The following is a 13,772-nucleotide window of genomic DNA, read 5'->3' on the forward strand; positions in this document are numbered from 1 at the left end:
CGGCTGGCATTTGACAACTAGTGCTCAAAGTTCTGTGATTGACTAGTCGCGAGCGAGTAGATTGTCCGTTTGACGTCTTCGACAGCTTCTTCATATTCTTTCGGAAGGCGGAGACGCATTTTGCGCCGGCTGCATGTATAAGATTAATGAAATTTATCCGCAGACGCTATGCCGATCTGGGCGTTAGCGCGTGGTTATCATGGACGGAAACGGAGGGCCGTCTCGTTTCGCGACCTTACGTATTTTTGCGTTGCGGAGCCATCACGCCCCACGCGACTTGTATGCTGTGTCGAGTGGGCGCACAGAGCCCTAGCCCTTGGCCACCGACGCCACGAAGCAGCTTACGTCCGGGCTGGCCTCGAGCTGCTCTTTACAGGAAAACGGCGTCCGACGTTGAAGAAAAAGGGGCCGGCTCTCGACGCTGTCAGTTGGTGCGCCCCGCCCGGACCGTCTCACCATCTGCACCCCCACCTCCGTTCTTCTTGTGTCTCTGCCAGGCCGTTGTACCGCACGCCCGCCGAGGCATGCAGCAAGGAAGAGACACGCGGCCGTGCGAGCAGGACTGTACTCGTCGTCATACTTCGTCGTCGTCGTTGTCTTCAGCCTGTGCGCGCCCTGCAGTGACATCGCGAGAACTCACATGCACCTTGCACTTGCTCTAGACATTTGCCATGCCGTTGCTCACAGATGTATCGCAGAACGGATACTTAGACGATGTCCGACAGGCTCGGAATACGGCGTATGATACGGACAATCCAACTCCCTCCACAAAGTGCGCACCACGTTCTGTCGTCTGTAGACTGATGTTCCTCTTGTGCCCGGCAGCATACCGGACCCATGTCACAAACACTGCCACGACTACGACCACCGCCACTGCACAGATTGCCAGCGGGCAAGTCTTGCTGAGAGCGGAGCCCGCACAGCTTTTGTGGAAAAACGGCCACGGGACAGGTTCAGGCCCCTTACTGCTTGCGTGCACTTTGTCTCATCTCTAACGGCGAGCTGTCTGTTATCACATGCAAGCTAATTAGCAGTAAAGCAGGGTCGTGCTTTCCGGGAGGTTTGGTTTTCAACATGTAGCTTCCTTGAATCCGCCCCCTGCTCCTAAATCAACCACCTGGGATATTCTTGTCGTGCGACGCTCATTTCCTCTGCGGATTTGTATGACCGTTTTGGATGGACAACCTGTATCAAACAGAAGGCCAATCACCAACGCTTGAGACGTGTCCTCGACGACCCACGCACACAGCGAAGCTCTGAAACTGAACTAACGCCGTACTAACTGCTAACTGATTAGCTGTCACCAACTGCAGTGACGGCGAACAAGGGAATTTCACTAGTTCTTACCACGTTGTTGTAATACACAGCCCAAGAACAAGATGAGCTCGCATTTGTAGGGGACGTCGATCCCTCTTTTTTCGAAATGAGAGGCAGAAGGAGATGAACGGGCAACAGGCCCGTCGCACGTGAAAGTCTTGTGCCTTATAGCCACTGTCGTAGAAGCGCACAATAGTGAGCACTAATTTTTAACAGCGGAGACAGCATAATGTTATTGTGATGTCATGAAAGTCCGTCGGCAGAGGAAAGCAAGCCCTCTAAGCGGTCGGCGACGCAACGAGCTGTATCAGCAATCCTGTGCTGGTCCGACGTTCCGCGAAGCGTGATACTCGAAGAGTTGCTAGTATCTCTACGACGCCCTGTAACCGCATCAGATAGGTTCATCTTTTGCTCCCATTTCGTCATATGCTAGGCCCCTCCTCCATCATCATGTGAAAGTTGTACCGCATGCGAGCGTCCGTTGCCATGTCTGGGCTCCCTCCTTTCCAGCAGGCGTGGATTTAGACTTCTAGCTGCATAGCTATCACACTACACGTTGACTCACAGAATACAAGTTGTGCTATATCCGCAGGCGCTCCAGACCATGTAGAGGCGTATGTCGTGGTCAGTAGCAGAGCGTCGAGGTTGCAATATTTGGAGCTCGTTGACAGCGGTAGCACTGGGGACAACAACGTGATGTCAAGCAGGGTCTCGAGCTTCCCGGAGGAGCGAAACGTATCGCGCTGTGTAAGTCTGGGAGGTTAAGCCCGAGTCCTCTTGGCAAAAATTCATTAAGGTTTTAATAGCTGAAAGTCAATCACAGCCAAATACGCCTCCCGAGCGGCGCCAATTTCGGTGTCGGCGGCCGCCGGGGGTCGCCTGTGCTACGCCTTGGCAGTATGCTGGGATACCCTTGTGAAACCTGGTCGACAAATGCAATCTAGGAAGTAATCGGAGAATCCTTGCGGCTTGCCTTGTGATTCTGGTTCGTGCAATTCGACGCTAGCTTATACATATACCCGTATTGTGTCGTACGAACCTATAGGAACCGGCAAGCGAGATCGCACGAAGTTGTTGCAAATCTTGCAATCTCAGAAGGCGAGAAAAATGTTCTGGGGGCTGCGCTATCAGAAACTCTATAGATCTGCAGCGGGAACATGGAAACGCACGCGCACGAAAATCCTCATCATCGAAAAACAATATACGTTGAACGGGATAATTCGACATTATTTATCAAGCGTGCAAACCCCGATAACCGACGCGACATCGGTAAGCATATTGTTTAACGAGCACATGGTACAATTCATAATATTATTTCTCAACTATGCCGATGAGAGTCCAGAAGTATTCGCACGGCAGAGCGGAGTGCACGACTGCGTCATGTAGTACTAGTTAGCCGTTCGCTAAACACCTCCGCTTTGCGTCAGTGGCCGGAAATCGATGTGAAGAAGACCGACATGTGCGATCCCCTACAGGCGAGCAGTGTGAACTATACGATCACACAGAACAATCAGAGAAGCAGCATATATAGCCGAGTCTGCACAAGTCGCGCAGATGGAGCGCATGTCGAGGGAGAAGCGGGAAATAATTATACCGAAACAGGCCCCGAGTGCGCTTGCAGCGATTACTGGATGATGTGTGCGTTGGGGATGGTGAATGGGGAAGGGGGGGGGGGTCGTTCGTGCGCGTATTGGACGTGCGCGCGTGTGCAGTTAACTAAATTGCACTGCTACGGTGTGGGTCCGGCATCGGCATGGCGCAGGCACTTTATTCTCGCACCCCTTAGCGACGTCGGCGGCGGCGCAAGCAAACGCTCAGCGTGGGTGTACATGCGAAAGCAATCAAAACAGAGTGGCAGGTAACACAGCTCACGAGCATTCTAGCTTGTGCTGTTTTAGTGTGGTGTTATTGAAGCTCGATCGCTCCCCGGTTGGTTTATGCTCTGCGCAGTGCAGCTTGGGCTGACGATTGATGCGCGCGGCTCGCGACTACGAATGAGTAGAAAGATGTTGATTTTGGAAGTGCAATATCTCAATCCCACCGTCGCTTTTGCTTTCTCTACATAATCGCTTTGCTCCCTCTGCATAATCGCTATAGCGTGCCGGAACATGGTTTTACTTATGAGCTTCGCTGCGTTAGGACGTTATCTCCGTGTAGAACAGGACATCTGTCTTGGTTAGGCGCAACTGCGACTGTAGGGTGTGGCCAGTGGACGCTTGACAGGCGTTGCGAGTCAGACTTCTGGCCATCCTTGCTTGGCTGGGGAAAGTCGCGATCGTCAGCTGGGGGGAAACGCAGCCCAGTTGCCTGATAGAGTAATCTGCAACCCCGGGATCGAGCAGCCGGCTTTGCGGCAAGAGTCGCATTTCGCGCGCGGGGACGGACATCATGACGGAGAAGAATCGTCCCGTCCTCCAACCAGCACTCCACACATGTATATATTCAAATCACATGAAAAATTTATTTGACGTGCTGAATAATAGGCGAAACCGCATTGCATGCGGTTGGTAGAGGCGATATATGCAAATGCGCATGAACAACTTTCTGACTTGAGGCAGGCAATTTGTCTGACAACAGAACTTTTGCGATCGGAGAACAGCCAGACATGTATGTGTTGCGCCTTGGCTGGCTAGCGTTGGCTGCGAAATGTAGTAGACTTGCCGACAGTGTGGCCATGTGCGATGTAGGCGCGTACTAAGGACAGTCTAAAAATTCTAGAATTCAACGTGGTACTACTATTACTCTAAGAACGGCAGAGCACGCGAGGGGAGAAAGTAAACGGGATCGGGCTGTAAAATGAAAAATGTCCAGAGACTAGCTGAACAGGAACAGGAAGTTCTTTCCTCCCGCTCATCCGCCGGACGAGGGCGACCTGTTGCAGAACAGAGAAGACACAAACGGTGCACACCTCGCTTGCAGGTAGGACGGTCAGCCTGCAGCACGGGTCCACGATAATCGTATGGGCGGTCCGCGGCTCTTCAGCGGCAGGACGGGGGTCTGCTGAAGCCAGCAGGACGAGAACGCAGACGGAGCGCTTGCCCGAGTTGGGCCTGGCGACAGATGCCTATATCAGACTAAACCTTATCTCGTGTCCCGTCGTCGCGCGCCCCGCCGCAGCGGTGGCCGGGTGCTTGTGGCGCGCAGTGCACAGTTGGCGGGCGACGTGACCGGGCTCTCGGACTTCCCTTCTTGGTGGGAGCACTGCGGGCTCAGCGCGCACAAGCGGGCTTTGGTCTACTCTGGCAGGCCGGCCGCCGAGCTGCACCCAGCACAGCGGCGGAGAGCTATACGCCCTTTGGTCGGCAGGCGGCCGACGATAAGCTCTCGCTGCGCCGTGGGAGCGGCTGACTGGTGGGTTGTCTGTGTGGACCCAGGCGGTAGAGGAGTACCGCAGATCTGGAGCGCGGGCGGCGACGGCGACGCGAAGGAGGGCTTGTGTTGCGAGGCAGGCCGCCGATGGCGTAGGCGTCGCGAGGAAGATGGACCGAGTTGTGGCGGCTCTCCGGCGGGGCGGGGCGGCAGGAGCGCGCGCGCGATGCGTGCGTGTACACACTATAGCACCAACAGCAAGCAGCGACCAGCGTCATGGTGTCTGGAGGAGAGCCGCGCCGCTGGGGCCGCTGGTCGCGAAGCGCCGCCGCGGACGCCGCGACGCGACGGGACGCGCCAACAAGACCTGCCCCGCCTCGTCTTGCCCTGTCGCCGCCGTCGCGTCCACGTCGTCGTCGTCGTCGTCGTCGCCGTCGCCGTTGTCGTTGCCCGCCCTCTTCAACTGCAGCAGCAAGGCGTGCAAGCGACGGCGGCGGCGAAGCGTGGACACGGGATTCTTCCAGCCGTACGGCGTATGACGCGCGGCACACACACGAGCGCGCCGCACAGCCCGCACAGAAGGGTTAGGGCGGCGGGCACTTCTTCCGGCATCGCCACCCCGGCGTCTCACGTGCGTGTCGCGCGTGTCGCGCGTGTCGGCCGTGTCGAGTCTGTGTCGCACAGCCGCCCCGCGGCGCACGAAATATATATCCTTCCCTCCCCCTGCATCGCCGTCGGTCCCGCCGTCCGCCTCCCCACTCGTCCTCAGTCTGCCCGTCTCGCGCGACCTTATTCCCAAGTTGCTCCTCCCTTGAAGTCGCCCCCCAATCCCCTCGTGCTCCATGGACTCGCATCACCAGGCCCGGTCACGGCCTGCCGACGCAGCGCCTCCACCTGCCGCCTCAGGCGCCACCACCGTCACTACGAACAGCTCCGGAGGCGCTCCACAGCAGGACGGTTCTCCTAGTCAGCACCCGCCACAGCATCCTCCGCAGCAGCACAGACACGACGACCACACGCTTTTCGTCGCCGCCGCCGCCGCCGTCGCTGACCGCTCTAGTGGTATCTTCAAGAACTACAAGAACTACCAGCCTGCGTCAGACGCCGCGCCTGCACAGGCCGGACTATCCTCAGCTTCGTCTTCGCCAGTTGTGACACCCTCTCCAGTTGGCCAGGTCAACGCCGATACTGTACTTTCAGCCACCCCCGACATGTTGCAGGACGGCTCCAAGACGAACAAGCGCCCGTTCACGCTCGCTGCGTTGGTAGCCGCCAAGCGCGCGCGCATCGACTGCCCAGCCATTTCGGTCTCGGTCTCTCCATCACCCGAGCTCTCCTCTTCCTCAGTAGACGCAATGGTCGTCACCGACGTGCTCCAGCACACCACCTCCAGCGCGCCCTCGCCCTCCTCGCCCTCGCAGCCCTCCTCGCAGCCTTCGCGCACGGTGTACCGCCGTATGCGTTCCAAGTCTCTTCCTGACATCAGCATGCTCACTCTTCACTCTTCGCCTGAAGACTGGCCCAATAAGAAGAAACCTTTTCGCCCGCATCGTCATCACAATCATAGCAGCCACCACCATCACCACCATCGCAAATCATCTCGTGCATCCTCCCCTTCCCCCGTGTCCGCTGCTCCCGCCAATGCTCCTCCAGTGAATCTGCAGGGCCTGCGAGAACTCGACCTACAGGAGATCCTGAAGAACCCGCAGCTTCGCCACGACATTGTCTTTGACCCTCAGCTACAGTTCCGACCGAACCTCGATGGCGAGCGCGGCCGCAGGAAAAAGATATTGGCCGATAAGTACTGGGACGCCGTTGTTGTGGAATGCAACGATCTCAGCGCGGCGTATAGTATGCACCATGAGGCTCACGTCGGCCGCTCCGGTAAGCTTGTAGGAATTCTCTCGTCGCTGTCCGAGATTCTTGCTTCTCTGCTTCCCGTCCGCGATCGTGCTCAGGTCGAGGAGGTACTCGACATTGAACTGCAGATTCAGAAGCTCCAGCACGGTGCTTTCGATTTTGTCAAGCTTGCGACCTGGCTTTCCGGCATATTCAAGAGCCACTGCGCTCCTATGCGCGATGCTTGGGTCGACCAGATGCTCCAACAAATTACCACTGGCGTCGAATATAACGACTCGGCAAAGATTGTCGAGGGCATCCGCATGGTGTTCACGATCCTCGAGGCCATGAAACTCGATGTTGCTAATCATCAGATCCGCACGCTGCGCCCACTTCTCGTCGAGACCGCTGTGGAATTTGAACACGACTACTTCTCGCAGCGCGTTGCCCGCTGCAAGGTCGATGTCACGACTGCAGTTGACTGGTATAAGGCGACGCAAGATTTCACGGCGGTCAGGACCGGCCTTTCGAAGCCCGCAAGTGCGGTTGAGGTGTTCATTTCTGGTCTTATCTCGCTCTTTGCATCTTCCCCTTCGCCCGTGCTTGCCAACAGTTCGGACGAGTTCCCAGTCACCTTCGCTTTCGACTTCTCTCGTTTACGCTCGCTCAAGTCCGACATCGCGCAAATCATGTGCTTACAGCAGTGTCTCACCCTTTATCGGCAGCTATTCGCTTCATGCCAACCCGGTGCCGCGCCAATCCAGCGCGATCTCGACTCTTTGAAGGCCGAGCTTCTCATTCTCGTCGCTGCAGAGGAAGAGGCCTCAGGAACGTCGATAACTGTCAACGGCTTGCCGTATTCCGTGCCGACTTTTGAAGGGGCGACTTCTATCACGAGCAACCTACGATGGCAGTCGAGCGCGAGCTCGATCGCTATGCAGATCGCTCGCAAGGTCAAGCAGCGCTTCCCAACTCGTGGCGCGTCTTTTGAACAACTTGCTGCGCTTGCACAGAACTGGCTCCAAGCGCATCTCGCGCCAGACCGCGGCTCGGCTGTCTACAAGCTTATCGAGCGCCGCGTTCTTGAGGATCTTGAGCGCCACGTTCGCATCTGCTTCAGCTCGCCGCAGCTTGCACGGTCTGCGGTCGCGGTGACTAACCTCGAGGACTGGTCGTCTGCATCGCGTGACGTTGCACCGGAGCTGAGCATTTTGGCAAGCCGCATTTGTCTTCTTGGCGACTTTCATTGGAACGTTTTCTCCAGCTACTATGTCGGCAACGTTCCTTCCAAAGCGACAATCGCGAAATCATCATGATGACCAGGTCATCGAAATTGTACATTCTGTGAATACTTCCCCTTGCACTTACCTCCTTTGGTTTGATTGATACAAATTATATTGCTAAAACAACGGTGTTTTGATGAGTATCGCTCTGAAATTTATGTTCATATACGGCACATTTTTACGGATCATTTAAGTTTATTTCTACTGCTTGCAATGCGCTTTATATGTTCTCCGGTTGGAATTAGGCGCGAGAGAGATTTGGATAACATGGGTAAACTAGTCGTTCGGTGTTATAGATCATTGGTAATTATTGGGTTTTGATTTGTTTATACGTGTTTCTCACTTTTGCAATCTGTTTCGCCTTGTATATGATGCGTACATTCCAAAAGTTGCTTACTTATAAAGGTGTACGATACGAATATATATATACTATACATTATGGATCATTACGCTACCATCATGAAGTGGAGACGTTTCATGTCAAGCTGAAGCGAAATGGGGCGTCTGATGTTTGTAAACGCGTTGAGCTGCCCGGCTTCCTCTTGTTTGGACTGCAAGCGCATTTGCATCGCCAAGAGAGAAACGTACCGAAACGCAGCCAGTGTGGGGCAGGTGGTTTGTTAGCGCGGTCTCAGAGCGGTTAAGTAAGGCTGTGTAAGTTTTACAAATCATCAGGCAGGGGGGTTTGTGGCGAGGGACATGAAGAGTGTGGCGGTTAGCTTGACCGTTGCCGGAGCAAGTCCTGCGTCGCAGAAGAGCGAAGGCAAGTGGAGCGCAAGTCCCACTGTGTCGGACAGTTTGGACGTATCGCGTTCATGGACACCGAGAGTCATCCGGGTGGCTCCAATTGCCCAATTTCGACTGAGTTGACATTTGACGCAGGCAACACTCGCGCTCGCGGAGACGCGACGCGACAGCATTTGGCCCAAGGTGGTCGGGAGTTAAATCGACAGGGAGCTGTGTGATAAGTGTGTCAGAGCTTCACAGGCAGACTGAGAAAGTGAGAACGCGCTCGGACTCTCTGCAAGTCTGTCCTGTCTTGAATGGCTCCGCTTGAGTTTTCGGAGATGGCTTGATGTCATGTGATTTGCGACGAGTGAAGGATGAGGTGCTATCGATAGACGGGTGCAGAGAGGCAGCGTCTTGAGACTCATGGCGGAAGGAGAGTTGAAGAGTTGAGCCAAATTTGGATGCGGGAATATTCTACCTATCGTAGCTTGTGTAGAGTCCCAGGACGTGCGAACTGAGATAAAGTAACTTGACACTCGAAGCTTGGAAAAACAGAACGAATTGTTCGACACAAAATGCTGGCACAGAGAGACGCTACCGGGATCTATCTCATTGACCGCCGCTCTGGCTTCACTGCTCAGTGTGCCCCGTTCACCAACGGTACCACAGCCTCGCCGCTGTGTCATATAACCTTCAAAGATAGAAATGTGCTCATTCCTGAAAGAGCTGGAGTGAGCACGCACCGTAAGGTGGGCAGGATTAAATTTACCCCAAATTTCACAACGGCCAGCGGAGGCTGAATTCAACTACTCCGTCTGATGTTCTGGGTTCTCTGAGCATACACAATGGGCTTTAACAAGATATGCCCCAGCAACTCTAGAAGAGTCTGGGCATGCGCTAATTGAGCATCCCCGCCCAGCCGGCTAGGCTGGTACTAGAGTTTCCTATGCGGAGAGCTCAAACGGCGACGGTGGAGGAGGTGGAGACTGGACCAGCTCTAGAGCAATGTCTCCCGCTCCATGCACTGCCTGTCATAATTCGCTAAACGACCCGAATGGCTTGCATACCCGGACGTTGTTACGCAAAAATTAATCCGCCTGGCCCGCGCCTTCCGTCCTTGCGAACGGTCTACGGGATTTGCAGAGCGTTGTACTAGGACGCTACTGATTTGTCGAACAGGTTTGCTAGGCGTGTGACGTTTACGCGCTGCAGTCCGAAGGGGGAGTGGCGACAGAAGCCCGCTCGCTGCGAATTCATCACCGCTAACTCCTCCACCAGAGTACCGCCAACGCTTCACGCTGGTGTCTGTTGATGCGGATCATCTCTGCCTCTTGAGGCTGGCATGTCTGTTAGATTTGGGTCACGCATAATTTTACTGAGAAGGACGGCAGAAAAAATGATTTGATATCCCTGCTCTCTCGTCCGTATGTCTGTCTCGGCATCTCTGTCTATTATTTGTTGAATTAACTAAAGTAACGAATAATAACCATCTGGCCAGTAAGTCAATTAAACTAAAAATGACAGCTGTTCTCGGATTGGAGCGATTCCCGGAGACCATTCTACATCTCGCCGATCACCCGCTGGACCTTCATATGCCGAGGCACCATTTCCGGCAATGCGCTCTCGCAGTAGTGACAGTAGTCACACTCCAAAGCCGCGACGAACGGTCACTTGTCCGCATTCGCGCTCCTGCGAATCATTTCAAACAACTATGGATCATGAATCACAAGTTATATCAGCTTATATCAGTGAGGCACTGGTGATGTAAAAGGCCAGCCCAGCGGCAGGGCTTGAAGTCACGTATACCACAGCATCACTTTATGGAAACACGCGAATGCAAACGATATGTGCTGTGAGATTGTAAGAATAGGTGTCTTAAGCAATAGCATTTACCCACCAGTTCTCGATTGAACACTGACGAGGACATGGTGGTGGCGAGAATATAGCCATAAATACGAAAACATTGTTATTTAGAGACCAAGAGGCCGAATTGTCAGGCAGAAGTGCGGACGGGAGTTGTTTGCCGCGTATCAGCCAATCTGGACAAAATTTTTAAAGCTAAAAATACATGGACGAAAATATCACAATTAAATGAAGTGTTCGCATACGCGTTTATGTCGAGGAGAAACGCGCGGCGTAGGGAGAAGGTTACGTCGCGTGCGGTGCACGCGTCTCTCGCCACCCCGACCAGCAAATCGCGAATCTTGGGAGTTCTCGGCGTCAGCCTCAGCATGCGCGGCGCGGCAATATAATTCCCGAACTCCGCCTGTTGTTAGTCGTCATCTTCTCGAAGCAGTGCTGCTGATAGCTTCACTCAGCCACCACCTTCGACTGGCTGCGTATGACCCCGCCCTTACGAGGTTCTTTTTTTATTAGTGCGCGATAGCAGTACGGATTTGCCTATGCATTGCTTTGATATCCCCCGGAATTCGCTTGAGGAATTATGAATATGCGAGGTCACGAGTTATCAAGTCCTAGCTTTCATTCACATGTTCATTCGTATTTCAGAGCACTGAGATTTCCTGTTAGGTACTAATTTTCCACTTTAATGCCGAAATATTCACTGACTTGGTGTCTGATTCAAGTGCGGTAGCTTGATATCGATAATGGTCAAGAAATCGATGGATTCTGGATCTCTGTTGCCTGATGTGAGAGACTTTCGGTTCATCCATTGGCCTATCTTCAATACTTTGATCAGATGTTTGTTTAGAATGTGGAGACAACGATCGGAAAACGAAGACTATCGCAAGAGTCATCTAATCGAGGCGGGTGCGTTCTTTCTTTCTCATCTCAAGTTTTTGGCATTTTATCTAGTCTATGTCCGTTGAATTGAACCATCCATGATATGATTATTCTGATTAGCCAATTAAGCTATCTGTTAGATTATTCATTCGTAGTTGTAGCTGATCAATAGTTTATGAGCAAGATCTCCTCACTGCAGGGGATTCGACAAATGCGATTTAGAGAAGTCTCGCTTTCAAAACCAGCGAGGCGCTCTTATTAGTAGTTCTTAGAATACGCTGCATATTTGGCAGAAAATGAGGTTTAGAACGATGCTGAAATGACATCGAAGGGATCAAAATCGATAATGAGAGTCGATAAGGACCAAAGGGTAAACTAGTAGTAGGGATGGAGGGCTGGTTGTTGTGAAGCAGTAGTACATCAGGGATTTAAGAACCGGGACATAGTCATTCATAATTTTCGAGCTAATCTTTAATCTTCGTGTCGCCCGTAGCTGTATAGTAGGGTTTAGCAGTTGCAGACTTAAAATAATGTGCTAAGAGCTGATGGACTCATGGGGCGCAATACAGCGGGCCGGGAGAAGCCAATAAAGTTCGGAGAGTTCAGAGTCCAGGCACCTCCGCCGCGACTTTAGGGTTCTCGCCGCTCTTTCTCCCGCAGCTCTACTTCAACTAGGCCCGTTGCTGTCCCCCCAAGACTGATAACAGCACCGGAACAGAAATCCACCTTCACACTGCTGCTACTGCCTGCAGCTCTGTTCTCTGGTCCTACGGTCACGACCGACGGCAGTCCGTTCATCATCCGCGCTACTGCGCCGACTACTACGTGTGTTTTGAGTGTCGTGTGTGTCCCCGCTGGCAACCGACGACGTCACTAGCGCATCTAATCCTGGCTTCGAACACAGCTGGCCAATTAATTCTTTGATAAATCTTTTCGGCACTTCATCATCAACATCAGCTAGACGATAGCATACACATATCACAGCAACAATGTTTGAAACATTACGGCAGAAGCTTGCACGAGCTGCTTACTCGGCTGCGGCAGAATCTGACACCTACCTTCCGGCGCTCACGCGCACGACCAGCGACGCAGCATCGATTAACAAGCCAGCCGTGCATCGCATAGAAACTTCATTCAACGTCTTCAAGACGATTAACAAAATACGAGAGCATCAGTTTTCGGCCTACGACCTGCAGTATGCACTACTGTTTTTCGTCGGCGTATTTTGCTTCTTCGTGGCAGAGGAGCCGGCGCTCATTGTCAAGCTCGTCTTGGCGGTTCTATTGGCCGCCGGCTTGCTCATGCCCGTTACTTCGCAGATTGTTTTTCCGCTGCTACCAGTATTTGGATGGCTCAGTCTATTTACGGCTTGCCGCTTCATTCCGACAGAGTGGCGACCGCCGATTTGGGTGTCTGTACTTCCCTCTCTTGAGACCATCATGTACGGCGGAAATTTGAGCGAGATATTGGCTACGCGTACGAGTTCTGTTTTGGACGTTCTCGCATGGTTGCCATATGGCATCATGCACTACGGTGCGCCATTCGTGTGCGCGTTCCTCTTGTTTGTCTTTGGTTCGCCTGGAACGCTCCCTGTGTTTGCGCGATCGTTCGGATACATGAATCTCATTGGCGTTACCATTCAGCTCATGTTTCCCACCTCACCACCCTGGTATGAGGTGAAGTACGGACTAGTGGCTGCGAACTACGAGATGCACGGCTCACCTGGCGGGCTTGCCCGTATAGACCAGCTTCTTGGCCTACAGCTTTACTCGAATGCATTTGGCGCATCTCCTTTGGTTTTTGGCGCATTCCCGTCTCTGCATTCTGGATTCGCCGTCATGGAATCATTGTTTCTAAGCCATATTTTCCCAAAGTTGCAGCCTCTGTTTTACTCATATGTCCTCTGGATTTGGTGGAGTACTATGTACCTTACGCATCATTACTTTATTGACCTCATGGGCGGTGCTATCCTTGCGACAACCGCTTTCCTGATCGCGCGTTGGAATTATCTCCCGGGCTTGCAGAAGGGCAAGCGACTCCGATGGCAGTACGAGTATATCGAGCTTTCCGACTACGACACACTCTCCCGACGCCGCGCTGCAAAGGGTACAAATAGCCGCGACAGAAACATTGTTTACCAGGATTTAACAGCGTCGGATTCGCTCCTAACCCCACATTGACCACTGGGAAAATAAATTTATCAAGTACAGTATTATATATACGAAATGAAATTATAATTATCATGTCACTATCACGTCATATTGTCAGTCGATTATATTTTGGTTGTTTCGTTTTGGCATGACGATCTTGGAGTTCGTTTCTACACATACTGCACACGTATACGACGGTGCAAAGACAGGGAGTTTGAATTTGCTATGTACCGATTCCATAGTGCACTCCACGTTGAATGTTCATGGTCGGTTTCTGAACCGTAATGTTTTGTTATCTCGTATTGTATATTTGCGCCGCATGAAGATGTCGCCTATCCGTTGATTGGCAGATCCGTATCTGTATGTATGGGCCCTCAAATCAGTTCTGTCGCTCTGCAACTTG

The 13,772-nt window shown here is 52.9% G+C and overlaps 5 protein-coding genes across 5 annotated transcripts; 4 read left to right on the top strand and 1 right to left on the bottom strand.

Moving 5' to 3' along the window:
• Window positions 1-2,355: 2,355 nt before the first annotated feature.
• V1518DRAFT_38244 (uncharacterized protein) lies at window positions 2,356-3,316 on the top strand. Its single transcript, XM_066901662.1, has 2 exons — window positions 2,356-2,586; window positions 2,653-3,316. Exons 1-2 carry the CDS (start codon window positions 2,475-2,477, stop codon window positions 3,177-3,179), a joined length of 639 nt encoding a protein of 212 aa, XP_066762252.1. The 5' UTR covers window positions 2,356-2,474; the 3' UTR covers window positions 3,180-3,316.
• Window positions 3,317-4,060: 744 nt separating this feature from the next.
• V1518DRAFT_403200 (uncharacterized protein) lies at window positions 4,061-5,238 on the bottom strand (the record flags this gene model as incomplete). The annotated part of the gene is made up of 5 exons (XM_066901862.1): window positions 4,061-4,189; window positions 4,226-4,367; window positions 4,398-4,869; window positions 4,963-5,089; window positions 5,182-5,238. 5 exons carry the CDS (start codon window positions 5,236-5,238, stop codon window positions 4,061-4,063), a joined length of 927 nt encoding a protein of 308 aa, XP_066762253.1.
• A 136-nt stretch (window positions 5,239-5,374) lies between these two features.
• On the top strand, window positions 5,375-8,191 carry V1518DRAFT_409742 (T-complex protein 11-domain-containing protein). The gene has a single exon (XM_066902433.1). It carries the CDS (start codon window positions 5,469-5,471, stop codon window positions 7,779-7,781), a length of 2,313 nt encoding a protein of 770 aa, XP_066762254.1. The 5' UTR covers window positions 5,375-5,468; the 3' UTR covers window positions 7,782-8,191.
• Window positions 8,192-10,675: 2,484 nt separating this feature from the next.
• V1518DRAFT_409750 (uncharacterized protein) lies at window positions 10,676-11,363 on the top strand. The gene is made up of 2 exons (XM_066902434.1): window positions 10,676-11,006; window positions 11,063-11,363. Exon 2 carries the CDS (start codon window positions 11,084-11,086, stop codon window positions 11,303-11,305), a length of 222 nt encoding a protein of 73 aa, XP_066762255.1. The 5' UTR covers window positions 10,676-11,006; window positions 11,063-11,083; the 3' UTR covers window positions 11,306-11,363.
• Window positions 11,364-12,208: 845 nt separating this feature from the next.
• On the top strand, window positions 12,209-13,399 carry V1518DRAFT_370311 (uncharacterized protein; the record flags this gene model as incomplete). The annotated part of the gene is made up of 1 exon (XM_066901317.1): window positions 12,209-13,399. The coding sequence occupies one exon, from the start codon at window positions 12,209-12,211 to the stop codon at window positions 13,397-13,399; it is 1,191 nt and encodes a 396-aa protein (XP_066762256.1).
• Window positions 13,400-13,772: the final 373 nt, after the last annotated feature.

The sequence above is a fragment of the Limtongia smithiae genome (assembly GCF_038497785.1).
Source record: "Limtongia smithiae strain NRRL Y-17922 unplaced genomic scaffold V1518scaffold_1, whole genome shotgun sequence".
Lineage (NCBI taxonomy): Eukaryota > Fungi > Ascomycota > Lipomycetes > Lipomycetales > Lipomycetaceae > Limtongia > Limtongia smithiae.

Excerpts from the sequence above, each read along its gene's own strand:
- V1518DRAFT_38244 (XM_066901662.1), top strand. The coding sequence starts at position 2,475 with ATGGAAACGCACGCGCACGAAAATCCTCATCATCGAAAAACAATATAC. Across the intron at positions 2,587-2,652 it reads CGATAACCGACGCGACATCG|AGTCCAGAAGTATTCGCACG; the intron begins GTAAGCATATTG and ends TATGCCGATGAG.
- V1518DRAFT_409742 (XM_066902433.1), top strand. The coding sequence starts at position 5,469 with ATGGACTCGCATCACCAGGCCCGGTCACGGCCTGCCGACGCAGCGCCT.
- V1518DRAFT_409750 (XM_066902434.1), top strand. The coding sequence starts at position 11,084 with ATGGTCAAGAAATCGATGGATTCTGGATCTCTGTTGCCTGATGTGAGA.